Genomic DNA, 21,139 nt, shown 5'->3' on the forward strand with positions numbered 1-21,139 from the left:
AACATCACAACATGACATCCAACATGACAACATGACATCCAACATGACAACATGACATCCAACATGACATGACAACATGACATCCATCATGACAACATGACATCCAACATGACAACATGACATCCAACATGACATGACAACATGACATCCAACATGACATCCATCATGACAACATGACATCCAACATGACATGACAACATGACATCCAACATGACATGACAACATGACATCCAACATGACATCCAACATGACATGACAACATGACATCCATCATGACAACATGACATCCAACATGACATGACATCCAACATGACATCCAACATGACATGACAACATGACATCCAACATGACATCCAACATGACATCCAACATGACATGACAACATGACATCCAACATGACAAAGTACAGGCACCAACAAGGTCACCTGGTCCTTGGCCTTGTCATCAATGAAGGTGTTATGTTGGATGAAAGCAGCACCGCAGTGTTTCAACTTGTCTTCTTCACTGGACAGAAACTCCACCGCCTCCTTCAAGGTGAGCTCTGACACACCACTGTTGTCATGTGACCTATGAGGACACACACATACCTTCATTAAAACTACACACACACACACCTTCATTAAAACTACACACACACACCTTCATTAAAACTACACACACACACCTTCATTAAAACTACACACACATACCTTCATTAAAACTACACACACACACCTTCATTAAAACTACACACACACACCTTCATTAAAACTACACACACATACCTTCGTCACTATTTACTATTTACATGTTTATTGTAATTTTAGTTCAGCATTCATTATAATTCATTTGATTCTTGCGTGTTATTTGTGTATTTGTATGTTTTATTCAAATGCTACGAAGTTGTTTATGTTAGAGAAAATTCAAAGCAGTGAAATCAGTGCTGAGTGGTGGGGATTTAATATTTGCAGTAAATAATACTTCACAATAAGTAATATTTGCAGTACAAACAAGTAAATAATACTTCACAATGAGTAATATTTGTGTCACAGGAAGTTCATCAAAGAATAACAAGCAGGGATTATTTTGTTGCCAAAAAAAGTCAACATAAAAAACTATAAAAATAAAATAATGAGCCAGTTTTTTGAACAAATCTTTTAAAGGAACCGTTCTGCAAGGTCAGATTCCCTTCAAGGAGTCTAGGAGTGGCGACCCGAGCACGCAAACTAGCTACTGAAAAGATGACAAGCACCACTACCAGCACCACGGTACAAGCCCGTGCACACCCGGTTTCAAACTCGACCCTTGTCCCCCCTACTGGGACGGATGACGGCATAGCCCCAAACCCCTCTGGAAGGGCTGCGCCTGACAAGAGGAGAAGACTTGAAAGTACATTTGTCAAGTGCGGAAGGCCTGGACTACTCAGCACTTTAACACTTGCACACTGTCCAAGTCAGCTCGCATCCAACAACTTCTTGATCGAGCAATTGCTTGCAACATTGACGTGATACGTATCCAGGAGCCTAGATTCCACCACCCCAGTGATGAACTCAACTACCACAAACATCTGGGCTACAAACTGATGACATGTTCAGCCCACTAAAACGATATTAACGCCACTATCGGCAGACTTGGCATTTTACCCTCCCCCGAGGCCGGCTGAAATCTAGTCCATGCTGAGAAGATCTCTAACCCAATCTTGATTACTGAGTTTCACTCAAATCCTCTGACCTCCGTTATTTGTTGCTACAGTCCACATAATGCAAGATCTGAAGACCATCCATACATCCATTTTCTTCCGCTTATCCGAGGAAATGAGGAACGGAAAGAAAGATCTTACATTACTGTTCGTTGAGATTCTGTCAACAGAGAGGCCATGTTTATCCCTCTACGCCGCTATGGTATTCCAGATGAGATTGTTCTGGCCATCAAAGGCCTACTGAAATGATTTTTTTTAATTTAAACGGGGATAGCAGATCCATTCTATGTGTCATACTTGATCATTTCGCGATATTGCCATATTTTTGCTGAAAGGATTTAGTAGAGAACATCGACGATAAAGTTTGCAACTTTTGGTCGCTGATAAAAAAAAAACCTTGCCCCTACCGGAAGTAGCGTGACGTAGTCAGTTGTTCGCCTCCTCATATTTTCCTATTGTTTTCAATGCAGCTAGAGCGATTCGGACCGAGAAAGCGACGATTACCCCATTAATTTGAGTGAGGATGAAAGATTCGTGGATGAGGAACGTTAGGATGACGGACTAGAATGCAGTGCAAGACATATCTTTTTTCGCTCTGACCGTAACTTAGGTAGTTACGATCCACACTTTCTCCTTTTTCTATTGTGGATCACTGATTTGTATTTTAAACCACCTCGGATACTATATCCTCTTGAAAATGAGAGTCGAGAACGCGAAATGGACATTCACAGTGACTTTTATCTCCACGACAATACATCGGCGAAGCTCTTTAGCTACTGAGCTAACGTGATAGCATCTGGCTCAAATGCAGATAGAAACAAAATAAATAAATCCCTGACTGAAAGGATAGACAGAAGATCAACAATACTATTAAACCATGGACATGTAACTACACGGTTAATAATTCTCAGCCTGGCAAAGCTTAACAATGCTGTTGCTAACGACGCTGAAGCTAACTTAGCAACTTAGCAACCGGACCTCACAGAGCTATTATAAAACAATAGCACTCCACCTACGCCAGCCAGCCCTCATCTGCTCATCAACACCCGTGCTCACCTACGTTCCAGCGATCGACGGCGCGACGAAGGACTTCACCCGATCTCAGATGCGGTTGGCGGCTAGCGTTGGCTAGCGCGTTTGCTATCCAAGTAAGTCCTCCTTGTTGTGTTGCTACAGCCAGCCGCTAATACACCGATCCCACCTACAACTTTCTTCTTTGCAGTCTCAATTGTTAATTAAACAAATTGCAAAAGATTCACCAACGCAGATGTCCAGAATACTGTGGAATTATGAGATGAAAACAGAGTTATTTTGTATTGGCTTCAATGGGCTACCGATACTCCTGTTTCACTGGCTACGTCACGCGCATACGTCATCATCCAAAGGCGTTTTCAACCGGAAGTTTAGCGGGAAATTTAAAATTGCACTTTATAAGTTAACCCGGCCGTATTGGCATGTGTTGCAATGTTAAGATTTCATCATTGATATATAAACTATCAGACTGCATGGTCGGTAGTAGTGGCTTTCAGTAGGCCTTTAAGGCTCTTTACACCAATACCAGTACAAGAGTTATCACCCCTGACGGAGAAACTGGGTCGTTTGAAATCAGCGCTGGCGTCTTGCAGGGAGACACTCTAGCCCCTTTTCTTTTCATCATCGTCCTCCATTACATCCTCCGCGTCTCTCTTGATGCTAACAACAACATGGGGCTAACAACAACTAGCCACAGACACCCGGCAAAATACATCAGAGATTTTGATTTTGCAGATGACATTGCAATACCATCCAACTGGTCGGCAGATGCAGAGACCCTTCTCCGTGCTCTAAAGCAGGGGTTCTTAACCTGGGTTCCATCGAACCCTAGGGGTTCGTCGAGTCGGCCTCAGGGGTTCGGCGGAGCCTCCGCCACAGAGGTAAAGACACATCCGACTTATCGTGTAAATAAAAACTTCTCCCTATCAGCGTATTATGGATACCCCCAAACAATGTTCCCTCTAGTTTTCCATCTGATTTGCAGGTTGTTTGATTGATCGATTTAAACTTTTACTAGCAGATTGCAAAGAAAGAGAATACATTATATGAAACAGTGCAGTTTACACAGTACAGTACATATTACGTACAATTGACCACTAAATGGTAACACCCCGATAAGTTTTTCAACTTGTTTAAGTCGGGGTCTCCGTTAATCAATTCATGGTAATGTGTGTAAGGTGTGTAATTTGTTGTGAGTTAATGCACTGTGTTGGTTTTGTTCTTTGAACGAGGTGATGTTCATGCACGGTTCATTTTGTGCACCAGTAAAAAAAACATATTTTCTTGAATTTGAAAAAAAAAAAACATTTTATTTTTCACTAAAGAAGGGTTCGGTGAATGCGCATATGAAACGGGTGGGGTTCGGTACCTCCAACAAGGTTAAGAACCACTGCTCTAAAGGATGCCGCTAACTGCGTGGGTCTCCACTGCAACTCCTTGAAGACAGAATTTGTCTCAACCGAAGAGGTCAATGACTTCAAGTACTTGGGTTCCTGGATGAACTCCACAGGACAAGACCTTAAGGTCAGGAAGGCACTAGCGTGGAGGGCCCTGAATGGTATGTCAAAAGTGTGGTGCTCGAATCTCCCCCGACACATAGAGCTGAGTCTATTCCACGCCACTGTGAAGTCTGTCCTCCTGTACGGCTGCGAAAGCTGGACCCTGACACCCACCCTGCAGAAGTCCCTAGATGGGTGCTACACCGGAATGTTACGAGCTGTTCTGAATGTGGACCCGAACCTCCCCATCACCAACAAGGACCTGGACGGGCAACTGCGGAGGCTCAGCAAGAAGGTAACAGCTAGGAGGATGAGGCTGGCCGGCCACTGCCGCAGACATCGGGAGCTCCCGGCCAGCAGGCTGGTCCTATGGGAACCAACGCACGGGCATCGATGGCGAGGACGTCCCGCACTAACGTACGTGGACATCCTGAAGAAAGATGCGGGAGCTGAAAGCTCTACGGAGCTGGCCGGGTGTATGGAGAACCGGAATGATTGGAGACTCCAATGGAAGCTCATCTGAGGACGACTGAGAGAGAGAAACTGCTGTACAACTGTCCTCCAAATCTCGAGCCCCACTTAAGCAAGATGACGATTTTAGGTACCTCGGTTCCTGGATCATGGATTCCGGTAATGACTTCCGTACCAGGAAAGCCCAAGCCTGGAAAGCATGTAATAAAATGGACAGCATATGCTCAATTCACTTAAGCTAGACCTCTTCCAGTCTACCATCCAACCCATCCTCTTGTACGGCTCCGAGACCTGGACCCTCAATGGGCGCCTTCTCAAACGCCTTGATGGTTGCTATACCAACCTGCTTCGAAGGGTTCAAGGCTTGTCGTGGCAGACCCATCCCACCTTGGACCAAATATACGGCAACCTACCTCGAGCAAGCACCCGTCTGAGTCAACGTCGCGCAGTTTGCTGGTCATTGCTTCCGTGCCCAAGACGGAGCTGATATCACAGCTCTTCCTTTGGAAACAATCTACCAGGGGTGGCCTCACCTACCCCGAAGTAATCGCACGGGACTCTGGGATCCTTGTTTCAGAGCTGGGCTCTGCCATGGGTGACCCCGACTGCCGGCGGAGGGTTGTGCAAGGTCTCTCGGCTACAGCCGCACATTGATGATTGATGATGATTATTATTATTATTATGGAGTATGAAGTCGTTTTATATTATTATTATTATTATGGAGTATGAAGTCCTTTATTCACGATCCTGCAGAGCATCTCCCAACTAAATTCACAACAAGACCTCTCTTATTTAGGAAAGAACATTTTTAGTCAACACAATGAGTGAGTCAAAGTGTGATGTCACTACAACTCAAAGATGCTCTTACCCAGAATCCCCTTTGCTCCTGGCCACACTCTCTAGAACGGGAGGCTTGGACTTGGTTCTGCTGACCTCGACTGGTCTGCACGGCAGGTTGTTGTCTTGGAACAGTTGGCTGGCCGTCCTCTCCGCCCGGTAGGTGCTGCGCTTGGAGAGTAGTCTTTGCGGAGACTTCTGCCGTTTGGCTACGGCGGCGTCAGGCTCGTCGTGGTTGGCGGCGACCCGGCCCAGGGCTATGGTTCCCACATGGCCCTGGGCTATGGTTCCCACATGGCCCTGGGCTATGGTTCCCACATGGCCCTGGCTGTAGTCGTAGGCTTGTGCCAAGGAGCCCTTTTTTATGGCGCTGACGCTGGACGTGCTCTTCAGGACTTGGCGGGTCGAGTTCTTCTCCTGACAAAGGTGAGGGACACCAAGAACACGCCATGAAAAGACTTGTCCTGTCAGCGAGAGTCCTACTGGTTTTTAAAAAAGTGTTGTCGCTTAGAAATAAAATAAAATGATTAATTGTAAAAATGTATAAAATATAAAAATGAGAGAAAAAATAAATAAGTGTGTACATTTAAAAAATAAAATAGATTAAATACAAAAATTAAAACAATTGAAAATGAGAAAATAATGACAAATTAAAAAGTGGGTTGATTTAAAACATTTTATAAAATTATTAAATATAAAAATACAATATAATAAAAATGACAAAAATAAATAAATTAAAAAGTGTGTTCATTTAAAAAAAATTAATAAAAATATCAAATATAAAAATAAATAAAAAATTAAATGAGGAAAAATGTGTTTTTAAAGTGTGCTCATTTAAAAAATAAAATTAAATGATTAAATTAAAAAATTTAAAATGACAAATAAATCAATTTAAAATGTGTTCATTTAAAAAATAAATAAAATGACTTAATATAAAAATTTAAAAAGTTTTTTTATTTAAAAATGAAAATGATTAAATATATAAATTTAAAATTCAAACAGAAAAAAAAATTAAATAAAGTATATTTATTTTTTTAAAAATACAACAATTTGAAAAAAATGACAGATGTAAAGTTTATTTTATCAAAATAACGAATAAATTATAAAATATTATATATATATATATATATATATATATATATATATATATATATATATATATATATATATATATATATATATATATATATATATATATATATAATTTTTATTTTATTTTACATTACAAAAGTGTGTTCATTATTTAAAATGACATTAAAGAAATTAATATAACAATCATAACACAAAATGCAGCTTTAGGCCAACTGTGAAGACATAAACCAAGCAGAAAAGCACCTTTTGTCATTTGAAAAACACAGCAGTACAAAAATAGCAAGCACTCACAGTTTTTGAGTAGCTATTCTCAAAAAAGACATTCCCATTAGCGGTGCTGGACTCGTGAAACATGTCAGTCAAAGGGCCTGAAGAGGAAGTGAGGGACAAAAGCAACATCTTATTGTTTGTTATCAGTTGACCACAGAGATTAGACTTTACCACCTTCAAGTCCAAATTTACTCTCAGACAGCACCTGCTAACAGACTCGGGTGTGTCAAGTACTTTCATGACCGCACTGACATTGGCCTACACCTGGCTGATTAGAAGTCAAACTCAGGGTGCGGGGCCACAACTTCCGGAAAATGAATGAATATAAAAGTATAAAAAATAAAATATTTAATAATTAAAAAAGAGGAAAAAATTAAAAGTTAAAAATTGTGTTATTTAAAAAATAAAACAAAATGATTAAATATAAAAATAAAAATAAGTTTTAATGTGAAGTGTATTCATTCAAAATATAAAATAAATTATTAAATATAAACATAAAAACAATAAAAAATTAGAAAAAAAATTAAATGATAAAATATAAAAATAAAACAATTACAAATGAGAAAATGTTGTGTTCATTTAAAAAATTTAAAAATGATTAAATATAAACATCTAAAAATAAAAAATGAGAAAAATATCAAATTAAAAAAGTTTGTTCATTAATTCCCGCCCACAGGCGCCTGCACCTGGCGCTAAAACACTGCCATTATTTTTATACCGTACAAAAAAGTGAAGCCGAGAAAAAAAAAGAAACAAAATGGTAAAAAAGAGAAGCGATTATAAAAACCTTTGAATCACACAAAAACAATAAAAGTGCACAAAAATATGAATATTGGCATCGAAAAAATCCTCCAAAAATATTGTAATTTTTCAATGTTTGTTTTTATTTGTTGCCGAAACTTGTTTCAGTGCCAATAGAACTTTTTTCTACAATGTGAATTATTTGATAGCAAATCTTCCTGGCAGTGTTCTGGCTGCATAAATATCTTCTTGACTGACGTGAGCCATCACACTTTATCAGTGGTGTCAAACTTGTTTTTATTGAGGGCCACGTTACAGTTATGGCTGCTCTCTGAGGGCCACTTGTTCCAGTGACAATAGTTCATGACATTATTACACATTTCATTATTAGTCCTTGGACCTACTAATTGATGGATAACAGACTTGCTTTTGGAATCATAAGTCAGGGGAATAAGCCTTTTATTCAAAAACAAAAATGTTTGCAACATATATTTATATAGGGGTGTCCAAACTTATTCACCAAGGGCCACTACAAAAATCATAGCATAGTTTAATATTTTTATTTTGGTCAAATTAAATGCTAAAATAGACATGACTTACATATTCAAAGACAAAACTTAGTGTCAGCTTTGTGTTACAAGTGACTAAATGCACTAATAAGTAGATGATGTGTGAATGTTCCAATGCTGAAGTTGAAGTGAAATGCTGACAGAATGTAGTACGAATTTAAGAATAGTTTCAATGTTGAAGAGTTTGAATTTCCAGGAAAACTGGAATTTGGTTTGGAACGTAAATGGGTTATACTTGTATAGAGCTTTTCCATATTCACCCATTCACACACTGATGGCGGGAGATGCCATGCAAGGCCCTAATCACCACCCATCAGGAGCAAGGGTGAAGTGTCTTGCTCAAGGACACAACGGATGTGACGAGGTTGGTAGATGGTGGGGATCAAACCGGGAACCCTCAGGTTGCTGGCACAGCCACTCTCCCAACCGTGCCACGCCGTCCCAATAAAGTGATAGTTTGAATGTCCAGGATGAGTGGAATGTGTTGATGTTGGAATGCTTTGAATCGCTTGAAAAATGTGGGAATTGTGGAAGTTTGAAAAATGTCCCATTCATTTCAATGGTAACTTCCTGGAAATGTGGGAATTTTGGGAAAAGTGGGATATTTTTGAAAATGATTAGGAGCATGAATGTCCTGAATGAGCTGAATTGGAATTGTTTAAATTGGTCAAGAAATGTTGAAGTAGTAACAGTTTTTTAATTGAAAAATGGTATTACGCAATTTCTGGAATTTTTCAAGTTTTTAATCCAACTTGGTTTTTTGTCCTGACTAAGAGGAATGTTTTGACGGTGGAACGCTTGAAGTGGCTTGAAAAATGTGAAAGGAGTCATCGCACTAAAAAAGGGTTGGAAATAAGGTTACAAAAAAAATATCCCATTCTTTTCAATGGGAATTTCATTGAAATGTTGTATTTTCGGGAAAAGAGGGAATTTTTTTGAAAATGCTAAAAAAAACTACAATTTTCTGAATGAGTTGAAATGGTTGGTGTTGGAATTTTTCAAAACGGTCGAGAAATGTTGAAGTAAGAACATATTTAATTGAGATATAGTATTACATAATTCCTGGAGTTTCTGGAAAACCAGGATTTTTTTCAGTTCAAAAAACAACTTTGTTTTTTGTCCTGATTAAGAAGAATGTTTTGAAGGTGGAACGTTTCAAGTGCATTGAAAAATGTGGTAGGAGTAGTCGACAGAAAAAAGGTGAAAAAAGGCTTTGAAAAAATGGGAATTCTGGGAAATTCTGGAATTTTTTTTAATTTGGAAAAATGATAGTTTGAATGTCCAGGATGAGTGGAATGTGTTGATGTTGGAATGGTTTGAATAGCTTGAAAAATGTGGGAATTGTGCAACTTGGAAAAATGTCCCATTTATTTCAAAGGGAACTTCTTGGAAATTTGAGGAAGAGCAGGATTTTTTTGGAAAATGATTAGAAGCATGAATGTCCTGAATGAGCTGAATTGGTTGGTGTTGGAATTGTTTAAATCAGTCAAGAAATGTTGAAATAGTAACAGTTTTTTTAATTGAAAAATTGTATTACGGAATTTCGGGAAAATCTGGAATTTTTCAAGTTCTTAAACCAACTTGGTTTTTTGTCCTGACTAAGAGGAATGTTTGGACGGTGGAACGCTTGAAGTGGGTTGAAAAAAGTGAAAGGAGTCATCGCACTAAAAAAAGGTTGGAAATAAGGTTAGAAAAAAAATATCCCATTCTTTTCAATGGGAATTTCATTGAAATGTTGTATTTTCGGGAAAAGAGGGAATTTTTTTGAAAATGCTAAAAAAAACTACAATTTTCTGAATGAGTTGAAATGGTTGGTGTTGGAATTTTTCAAAACGGTCGAGAAATGTTGAAGTAAGAACATATTTAATTGAGATATAGTATTACATAATTCCTGGAGTTTCTGGAAAACCAGGATTTTTTTCAGTTCAAAAAACAACTTTGTTTTTGGTCCTGATTAAGAAGAATGGTTTGAAGGTGGAACGTTTCAAGTGCATTGAAAAATGTGGAAGGAGTAGTCGACAGAAAAAAGGTGAAAAAAGGGTTTGAAAAAATGGGAATTCTGGGAAATTCTGGAATTTTTTTTAATTTGGAAAAATGATAGTTTGAATGTCCAGGATGAGTAGAATGTGTTGATGTTGGAATGGTTTGAATAGCTTGAAAAATGTGGGAATTGTGCAACTTGGAAAAATGTCCCATTTATTTCAAAGGGAACTTCTTGGAAATTTGAGGAAGAGCAGGATTTTTTTGGAAAATGAATAGAAGCATGAATTTCCTGAATGAGCTGAATTGGTTGGTGTTGGAATTGTTTAAATCAGTCAAGAAATGTTGAAATAGTAACAGTTTTTTTAATTGAAAAATGGTATTACGGAATTTCGGGGAAAATCTGGAATTTTTCAAGTTCTTAAACCAACTTGTTTTTTTGTCCTGACTAAGAGGAATGTTTTGACGGTGGAACGCTTGAAGTGGCTTGAAAAATGTGAAAGGAGTCATCGCACTAAAAAAAGGTTGGAAATAAGGTTAGAAAAAAACAGGAATTCCTGAAAATGTGTTTGTGGGAGGGGGTTGTGATTAGCGCACTGCAAGAGTGAAAGTCAACGCCTCCGTCCATGGGGCTGGAACAGGGCACCATCAGACGGGGGCGGGGCATGTGCTGACTGCGACACACAGCTGGCAGATGATTGGATTACACAGGTGGTACGTGTGAGACTAATCATCTGTCTTTAACAGTGAGCGGCCGGGTGCAGGAGAGGAAGTTGGGAGAGAGACTGAAAAGTCCTGGAAGAAAACTTTGTGTTGGATGGTTGTGTTGAAAAACATTAAACCTGTTGTCAAATCTGTACGCTTGTGATATCTGTGGAACCGCAAGATATGCAACCCCCTCCCACAGTGTTGAACGTGGAAAAAAAGTTGTTTGAATGTCCAGGATGAGTGGAATGTGTTGAAGGTGGAATGCTTTGAACTGGTTGAAAAATGTGGGAATTGTGGAAGTTTGAAAAATGGCCAAATCATTTTGAACGGGAAACTGGCAATTCTAGGAAATCCTGGAATTTTTTTTTTTTTAATTGTTGAAGTAGAGAAAACAATTCCTGAACAGGCTGAATATTTTAGAGTTCGAATGGTTTGAATCAAATCGAAGAAGAAGAAGAAAAAGAAGAAGAAGAACAATAAGAAAAAGAAAAAGAAGAAGAAGGGGAAGAAGAAGCAGGGAAAGAGAAAGAAGAAGAAGAGGAAGAAGAAAGAGATTAAGAAGAAGGAGAAGGGGGAGAAGGAGAAGAAGATCAAAAAGAAGAAGAAGAAGAAGAAGAAGAAGAAAAAGAAGAAGAAGAACAATAAGGAAAAGAAGAAGAAGAAGAAGAAGAAGAAGGGGAAGGGGAAGAGAAAGAAGAAGAAGAGGAAGAAGAAGAAAGAGAATAAGAAGAAGGAGAAGGGGGAGAAGAAGAAGAAGATCAAAAAGAAGAAGAAGAAGAAGAAGAAGAAGAAGAACAAGAAAAAGAAGAAGAAGAACAATAAGAAAAAGAAAAAGAAGAAGAAGGGGAAGAAGAAGCAGGGAAAGAGAAAGAAGAAGAAGAGGAAGAAGAAAGAGAATAAGAAGAAGGAGAAGGGGGAGAAGGAGAAGAAGATCAAAAAGAAGAAGAAGAAGAAGAAGAAGAAAAAGAAGAAGAACAATAAGGAAAAGAAGAAGAAGAAGAAGAAGAAGAAGAAGGGGAAGGGGAAGAGAAAGAAGAAGAAGAGGAAGAAGAAGAAAGAGAATAAGAAGAAGGAGAAGGGGGAGAAGGAGAAGAAGATCAAAAAGAAGAAGAAGAAGAAGAAGAAGAAGAAGAAGAAGAAGAAGAAGAAGAACAACAAGAAAAAGAAGAAGAAGAACAAGAAGAAAAAGAAGAAGAAGAAGAGGAAGAAGAAGAAGAAGAAGGGGAATGGGAAGAGTAAGAAGAAGAAGAGGAAGAAGAAAGAGAATAAGAAGAAGGAGGAGAAGGGGGAGAGGGAGAAGAAGATCAAAAAGAAGAAGAAGAAGGAGAAGAAGGAGAAGGAGAAGGAGAAGGGGAAGAGGACGAAGAAGAAGAAGGAGAAGAAGGAGAAGGGGACGGAAAAGGAGAAGAGAAGAAGAAGAAGGAGAGGAATAGGAAGAGGAAGAAGAAGAGGAAATAAATGAATGTTGGTGTAGAAAACAATAATTGTGTGAAAGTTTGCAACATTCACACAATTATTGTTAGAGGGGTAAATGACATGATGTCATTAGAGGGGTAAAGGACATGATGTCATTAGAGGGGTAAAGGACATGATGTCATTAGAGGGGTAAAGCAGTGGTCCCCAACCACCGGTCCGCAGACCGATTGGTACCGGGCCGCGCAAGAAATAAAAAAATAAATACTTTATTTTTTATTTTTTATTAAATCAACATAAAAAACACAATATATACATTATATATCAATATAGATCAATACAGTCTGCAGGGATACAGTCCGTAAGCACACATGATTGTATTTCTTTATGAAAAAAAAAAAAACATTTTTTTAGAAATTCATGTCAAATGTCATTAGAGGGGTAAAGGACATGACGTCATTAGAGGGGTAAATGACATTATGTCATTAGAGGGGTAAAGGACATGATGTCATCATAAAACGCAGAAATGTTGCCAATAATAACTAATCATAATTTTGTCACTTCTAACACTAAACTGTCCCTAGCATACACACTACCGTTGAAAAGTTTGGGGTCACCCAAACAATTTTGTGGAATAGCCTTCATTTCTTTTTTTTTCTTTTTCTTTTTTTTCTTTTTTTTTTTTATAATGTCCTGCCCAGCTTGTCGGGCAAATCATACAGCAGATGTAGATGCCCATATCGGCTGTTCAGATTTACTTTACAAAAGAGAAGTGTAGGATACTTCTCTTGTTGCCTTACTTGTATTTTGACTTTATTAAATGTATTTATATTATCATTTGGTGCAGCCGGGCCGGAGCAGGAGGGGATAGAAAGAGAGAAAAAGGAAGACAGAGGGGGGAATTGTGGGGACAAGAGGGGGATTAGACAGAGAGACAAAAACAACAACAGCAAACACAACAACAACAACAACAACAACAGAGCAACATCAGCAAATACGACATGTACAAATATGATGGTAAAAGTAATAGCAAATAAGCAGTTAGCGAAAATAAAAAATAATACAGAAATGACAATGAGCATTATTACACTAAAAATGGGGCAATATGAATACCAATATAAATAGTGCTATTGATAATAAACAATACCAGTACTTTACCTTTATTATCAACAGTACAATTGTTCAAATGCAACAATGCATATACGTAATGATAACTTGAGGTACGAAAGAATGCAGAAAAATGGAGGGGAAGAAAGAGAAGCAACCTACATTAACCTTGTAGATTGTTATAGTAACAATAGGTTAAGCTTTGTCAGTGTGCCATGTGTTATACCCAGCTTACCCTAGGGCAACAACGTTAATATATGTTTGATGAAACGTGATTATGTGCATGAGTGTATGTGTGCATATGTACTTGTATATGTACAGTATGTGTATATGTGTGCTTGTACAGTGAATGTATATGTACAGTATGTGTATACAGTATGTGTGTTTGTACAGTGAATGTATATGTACAGTAAATGTATGTGTGTGTTTGTACAGTGAATGTATATGTGTAGTATGTGTATATGTGTGTTTGTACAGTGAGTGTATATGTGTAGTATGTGTATGTGTGTGTTTGTACAGTGAATGTATATGTGCAGTATGTGTATGTGTGTGTTTGTACAGTGAGTGTATATGTGTAGTATGTGTATGTGTGTGTTTGTACAGTGAGTGTATATGTACAGTATGTGTATACAGTATGTTTGTATAATGAATGTGCGTGTGGATGTACGAACTTTGAGTGTGTAAATATGTACTGTATTTATTTGTATATGTACAGTATGTGGGAGCGTAGGTACCTATGTATGTCTGTATGTATGTGTGTGAGTATATGTGAATTTGCATGTACAATACATTTGACTCCCAGTGTGTGCGGGAGCCAGAGTACGGCCCCAGCCTCCCCGAGAGCCCATCCCACAAACAGTAGGTGTGGTGCCCAGGGAACCAGGGGCCACCGCCCCCACGCAGCCAAGCCGGACAGCGACAGGAACCCCAGAGCCTGGCCCACCGTGCCGCCCACAAGGGCCAGCAACAGGCCGCAGACAGACGCACCCGGCAGAGGACAAGGCACGAGAAAAGCAGGGGGCAGCCAGACCCCAAGCCAGCGAGAGACCACACCCCACACGGACAGAAAGGCGGGACGCCCCGCCCGAGGGGCTCGGAGACCCCCCGCAACCGGACGGTAAGACCGCCCCCGCCCCACCGGCAACCGGGCCCCCACGAGCCCCCCCCCACCCCCGGAGAGCGCGGCGAGGCCAGCCCACGGCCACCCCACCCAAGCCGGCCGCCACAGGACCACCCAGCACGGGGCCACGGGAACCACCCACCCCACCCGCAGGGACCCCAACGATGGAGATGGAACAACCATCAACCGCCCCGCCGAGTCCCTCCCCTGAGGTAGGGGAAATAAATAAATAAAAGAAATAAATACATAATAATAATAATAATAATATTAATAAAATATATTTAAAAAATAAGAATAAATAAATAATTAAATCTATTTATATAAAAGCCTTAATTTCTAAGAACAAGAATAGACTGTCGAGTTTCAGATGAAAGTTCTCTTTTTCTGGCCATTTTGAGCGTTTAATTGACCCCACAAATGTGATGCTCCAGAAACTCAATCTGCTCAAAGGAAGGTCAGTTTTGTAGCTTCTGTAACGAGCTAAACTGTTTTCAGATGTGTGAACATGATTGCACAAGGGTTTTCTAATCATCAATTAGCCTTCTGAGCCAATGAGCAAACACATTGTACCATTAGAACACTGGAGTGATAGTTGCTGGAAATGGGCCTCTATACACCTATGTAGATATTGCACCAAAAACCAGACATTTGCAGCTAGAATAGTCATTTACCACATTAGCAATGTATAGAGTGTAGGGATGTCCGATAAATGCGTTAAAATGTAATATCGGAAATTATCGGTATCGTTTTTTTTTATTATCTGTATCGTTTTTTTTTTTTATTTATTTTTTGTTTTTTTTTATTAAATCAACATAAAAAACACAAGATACACTTACAATTAGTGCACCAACCCAAAAAACCTCCCTCCCCCATTTCTTTCTGTTATCAATATTCAGGTTCCTACATTATATATCAATACAGTCTGCAAGGGATACAGTCTGTAAGCACACATGATTGTGCGTGCTGCTGGTCCACTAATAGTACTAACCTTTAACAGTTAATTTTACTCATTTTCATTAATTACTAGTTTCTATGTAACTGTTTTTAATATTGTTTTACTTTATTTTTTATTCAAGAAAATGTTTTTAATTTAGTTATCTTATTTTATTATTATTTTTAAAAAGTACCTTTTCTTCACCATACATGGTTGTCCAAATTAGGCATAATAATGTGTTAATTCCACGACTGCATATATCGGTTGATATCGGTATCGGTTGATATCGGTATCGGTAATTAAAGAGTTGAACAATATCGGAGTATCGGATATCGGCAAAAAGCCATTATCGGACATCCCTAATAGAGTGTATTTCTTTAAAGTTAAGACTAGTTCAAAGTTATCTTCATTGAAAAGTACAGTGCTTTTCCTTCAAAAATAAGGACATTTCAATGTGACCCCAAACTTTTGAACGGTAGTGTACATATATATATACATATATATATATATATATATATATATATATATATATATATATATATATATATATATATATATATATATATATATATATATATATATATATATATATATATATATACATATATATATATATATATATATATATATATATATATATATATATATATATATACACATTATATATATATATATATACATTATATATATATATATATATATATATATATATTTTTATATATTTATTTATATATATACATATATATATATATATATATATATATATATATATATATATATATATATATATATATATATATATATATATAAATATATAAATATATATGTATATATATGTATATATATATATATATATATATATATATATAAATAAATATATAAATATATATATATATATATATATATATATATATATATATATAAATAAATATATAAATATATATATGTATATATATATATATATATATATATATATATATATATATATATATATATATATATATATATATATATATATATATATATATATATATATATATATATATATATATATATATATATATATATATGTATATATGTATATATATATATATATATATATATATATATATATATATATATATATATATATATATATATATATATATATATATATACACTACCGTTCAAAAGTTTGGGGTCACATTGAAATGTCCTTATTTTTGAAGGAAAAGCACTGTACTTTTCAGTGAAGATAACTTTAAACTAGTCTTAACTTTAAAGAAATACACTCTATACATTGCTAATGTGGTAAATGACTATTCTAGCTGCAAATGTCTGGTTTTTGGTGCAATATCTACATAGGTGTATAGAGGCCCATTTCCAGCAACTATCACTCCAGTGTTCTAATGGTACAATGTGTTTGCTCATTGGCTCAGAAGGCTAATTGATGATTAGAAAACCCTTGTGCAATCATGTTCACACATCTGAAAACAGCTTAGCTCGTTACAGAAGCTACAAAACTGACCTTCCTTTGAGCAGATTGAGTTTCTGGAGCATCACATTTGTGGGGTCAATTAAACGCTCGAAATGTCCAGAAAAAGAGAACTTTCATCTGAAACTCGACAGTCTATTCTTGTTCTTAGAAATGAAGGCTGTTCCACAAAATTGTTTGGGTGACCCCAAACTTTTGAACGGTAGTGTATATATATATATATATACAGGTATATTGTGGCGGGCACTAGGACCATGCTCACACTCAGCAGAATGGGTGTGGTTTTATGTGCCTTCTTGGGCACACTATAAAGTGCATATTTCATTGTTTATTCTCATGTTGGCAGTCTTACAATAAAGACCTAAGAGAAACAACGCTGTGTTTCTTGCATTTGCCACATTGGTGACCCCGACAATGCCTCACGCAGAAGAGGAAGTTGTGTCTTCATCGGCCATGTCGCCCCAACTCCAGCAACCTGCATTCCCCGCGGGGACAAAGCTTCCGGAGTCCTGGCAGAGCGACCCGGCATCATGGTTCCAGCACATCGAGGCACCCTTCCACCTGCGAGGAATTGCCGGCGACGACTCCCGGTATTACTTGGTCGTAACACCCCTCGACCAGGTGACCACTCGCCGCGCTATGCAGCTGTTGCGAACGCCTCCACAGCGCGGCAAGTACGCTGCACTCAAGAATCTTCTGCTTCGAAGATTTACTCTAACTGACGCTGAGAGGGCAGATAGACTTCCTTCCCTGCCGTGTTTGGGCGATAGCACCGCCGTGGATCCAATGGACAGAATGCTGTCGCTGCTGGGCTCCGAGGAGGGCGGGTTCATTTTCCCGCATCCTTTCTTGCGGCAGCTACCACCTGCGGCCTGTGCGGTGCTCGCTAACTCCACCTCCCTGGCCTCCGGCGATCACCGGGGCTTGGCTGAAGAAGCTGACCGGGTGCTTCTGGCTTCCAGACGGTTTGCCGTGCAGAGCGTAGAAGCGCCCCCCCTGCAGACGATGGAGAACGCGGACCCAGCAGTAGTGGCGGGAGTCGCTACCCGGAAAAGGCGCGAAGTGAGCTAGTGCTTCTTCCATCAACGTTTTGGCGCCAAAGCTCGACGGTGTCTCCCTCCATGCTTCTTCACGGCCCCGGGAAACTCCAACGCCGGCGTTCAGTAGCGGCTGTGGGCGCCGGTGAAGCAAGCGAGCTGCTCTTCATCGCTGACTCGTCGTCAAGGAGACATTTCCTGGTGGACTCCGGCTCGCAAGTCAGCCTGTTACCTGCCATGGACGCGGACAAGGCGACAGGTGGCTGCGGGCCGCTGCTGAATGCCGCCAACGGCTCGTCAATCGACACTTTCGGCTCCAGGTTGGTGAATGTGTGCTTCCATGGACGCAAATTCCAGTGGGACTTTATCATCGCTGCCATCACGGTTCCCATTATTGGCGCGGATTTTCTGTGTGCTAATGAACTGCTTGTTGATGTTGCTAACCGCCGATTGATTGATGCTGTGTCTTTTTCAACTTTTACATGCAAGGCGGGGGGACTTGGACCGTTAACACACGCTAATTATTTGGTATCTGGTGACATTTTTCAGCGTTTGCTGGCGGATTTTACGTCATTAATCACTCCCGCCTTTTCCACCGCGGACACTAAACACGGTGTTGAACATTTCATTCCCACAGTGGGCCCGCTAGTTTTTGCGTGCGCGCCGTCTTGACGCAGCTAAATCGACCATTGCTAAAGAGGAGTTTGCTAATATGGAGCGTTTAGGCATCGTTAGGCGTTCTAATAGCCCGTGGGCCTCGCCCTTGCACATGGTGCCTAAGTCAGACGGTTCCTGGCGGCCTTGTGGGGATTTTCGCCGCCTTAACAACATCACAACGCACGATCGCTACCCTATTCCACACATCCAGGACTTTTCGGCGCGCCTGGCTGGCGCCGCCATTTTCTCGAAGGTAGACTTAGTTCGTGGTTATCACCAGGTGCCGGTGCGTGCCGAGGACGCGCCCAAGTCCGCAGTAATAACCCCGTTTGGGATTTTTGAGTTCCTGCGTATGTCTTTTGGCCTGAGAGGGGCAGCACAAACCTTTCAGAGATTAATGGACTCAGTTTTGCGCGGCCTCAATTTTGTGTTTGTTTATCTTGACGACATTTTTGTGGTGAGTCCTTCAGCCGAGGAGCACCAGTCACACCTAACACAGGTGTTCACACGTCTTGACGAGCACGGCCTGATCGTCAATCCTTCTAAATGTCAGTTTGGGCTGTCAGAGATTGATTTTTTAGGTCACCGTATTTCGTCGCTGGGTGCGATTCCTTTGCCTTCAAAAGGGCAAGTGGTGGCAGATTTTCCTCGCCCCTCCACTGTCAAAGCTCTGCAGGAATTTTTGGGCATGATTCATTTTTATAATCGGTTCCTTCCTCGCGCTGCCCACCTCCCGCAGCCTCTTTATGGTGCCCTACGGAACAAAAAGGCTAGCGATTCCCTCGAATGGACTCCTCAGCGAGTCCAAGCTTTTCGTAGGGCTAAATCCGCGCTCGCAGAGGCTGCTCTCCTCGCCCACCCTGTTTCCGCGGCGCCCGTGGCTTTGACAACGGACGCGTCTGATGTCGCCGTGGGCGCTGTGGTGGAGCAGCGGGTGGCGAATGTGTGGCAGCCCCTTGCGTTCTTCAGTCGTAAACTGCGAGATAACGAGCGGAAGTACAGTGTATTTGACCGAGAGTTGTTGGCACTGTATCTTGCAACACGCCATTTTCGTTTTCTGTTGGAAGGTCGGTCCTTCACGGCTTTTGTGGACCACAAAACCCTGACCTTTGCCATGTCAAAGGTCACAGAGCCTTGGTCAGCCCGTCAGCAGCGTCACTTGTTGGCCATCTCTGAGTTCACTACGGACATTCAGCATGTGGCCGGTATGCCCAACCCTGTGGCTGACTGTCTCTCACGCGTACTTGTGTGTCCCGTGCAGCTCGGTTTAGATTTTTCGGGAATGGCCGCTGACCAGCCCGACAACCCCGACATCCGCGCACTCAAAACTGACGGTACGGCGCGAGGAGGTGGTAGTTCAGGATGGTGGTCCCGCCCTCCTCTGCGATGTTTCCACTGGCCGCCCTCGGCCGGTTGTCCCAGTAGACTGGCGCCGCCGGGGTTTTGATGCAATACACTCCCTGTCGCACCCTGGCGTTCGGGCTTCCGTCAAGTTGGTTGGTGCCAAGTTTGTTTGGCCTGGCCTTAGGAAGGATCTTAGGCAGTGGGCAGCTGCATGCGTGGCATGTCAGCACGACAAGGTCCACCAGCACACTAAGGCGGCCCTTGAACCATTTCCGATTCCGGTCAGGCAGTTTGACCACGTGCATGTAGACTTAGTTGGCCCCCTCCCTCCGTCGCAGGGTTATACACATTTGCTAACGATGGTAGATCGTACCACCAGATGGCCAGAAGCGGTTCCGCTTTCCTCCACTGCCTCTGTAGACGTTGCCCGTGCGTTTCTGTCAGCCTGGGTTGCGCGTTTTGGCACGCCGTCCGATATCACCTCGGACAGGGGATCCCAGTTTGTGTCGGAGCTTTGGTCAGCGTTGGCGCAGTCCTTGGGTGTGCAGGTGCACCGTACTACAGCCTACCTCCCCAAGCTAACGGCTTATGTGAACGTTTTCCCCGGTTGCTCAAGGCGGCTTTGCGTGCGGCGCTCGTGGATAGCAATTGGGTTGACCGTTTACCTTAGGTTATGCTCGGGTTGCGCTCAGCCCCTAAAGAGGATCTCGCAGCGGCCCCCGCTGAATTGGTGTTCGGTCAGCCACTCTGCGTTCCGGGGGGATTTTTACCTGAGGGTTGTACCCCGCGACCGTTTCTCTTTTTGTCGAGGGGGTCCTTGGCTCCCGGCCCGGTCCACCACTGTTTCCCTAAGTCGTTTGTGCCATCTGAGCTTAAATCTTCCCGTTTTGTCTTCGTACGTCACGACACCCACCGTTCGCCCCTCCAACCCCCTTACGATGGCCCATTTAGGGTGCTGGAACGCGGTCCTAAAAACTTTGTGCTGGATATGGGCGGGCGTAGGGAATGCGTTTCTCTGGACAGGCTTAAACCGGCGCATTGTGTTGCAGGTGAAGAAATACTGCCGGGCCAAGTCCCCCGCCCAGGTCGCCCCCCAAAATCTGTTCGGGTTAAATGTCCTTCGCCTCCCCTAGACCCTGATATTTGTTCTGCTCCACAAGGCACACCCACTCCTTC

At 40.8% G+C, this 21,139-nt stretch overlaps 1 protein-coding gene across 2 annotated transcripts in view; it reads right to left on the reverse strand.

The window, feature by feature from the left end:
- The window catches only part of LOC133643108 (plakophilin-1-like), a 50,026-nt gene that overhangs the window by 21,369 nt on the left and 7,518 nt on the right, over positions 1-21,139 (reverse strand). For both annotated transcript variants that reach the window (XM_062037521.1, XM_062037522.1), the window contains exons 2-4: positions 6,901-6,977; positions 5,549-5,934; positions 426-567 (exon numbers count right to left, since the gene is read on the reverse strand). In XM_062037521.1, the coding sequence (XP_061893505.1) occupies positions 426-567; positions 5,549-5,934; positions 6,901-6,977 (605 nt within the window). The remainder of the gene's footprint in view (positions 1-425; positions 568-5,548; positions 5,935-6,900; positions 6,978-21,139) is intronic.

Source organism: Entelurus aequoreus, linkage group LG26, assembly GCF_033978785.1.
Source record: "Entelurus aequoreus isolate RoL-2023_Sb linkage group LG26, RoL_Eaeq_v1.1, whole genome shotgun sequence".
Lineage (NCBI taxonomy): Eukaryota > Metazoa > Chordata > Actinopteri > Syngnathiformes > Syngnathidae > Entelurus > Entelurus aequoreus.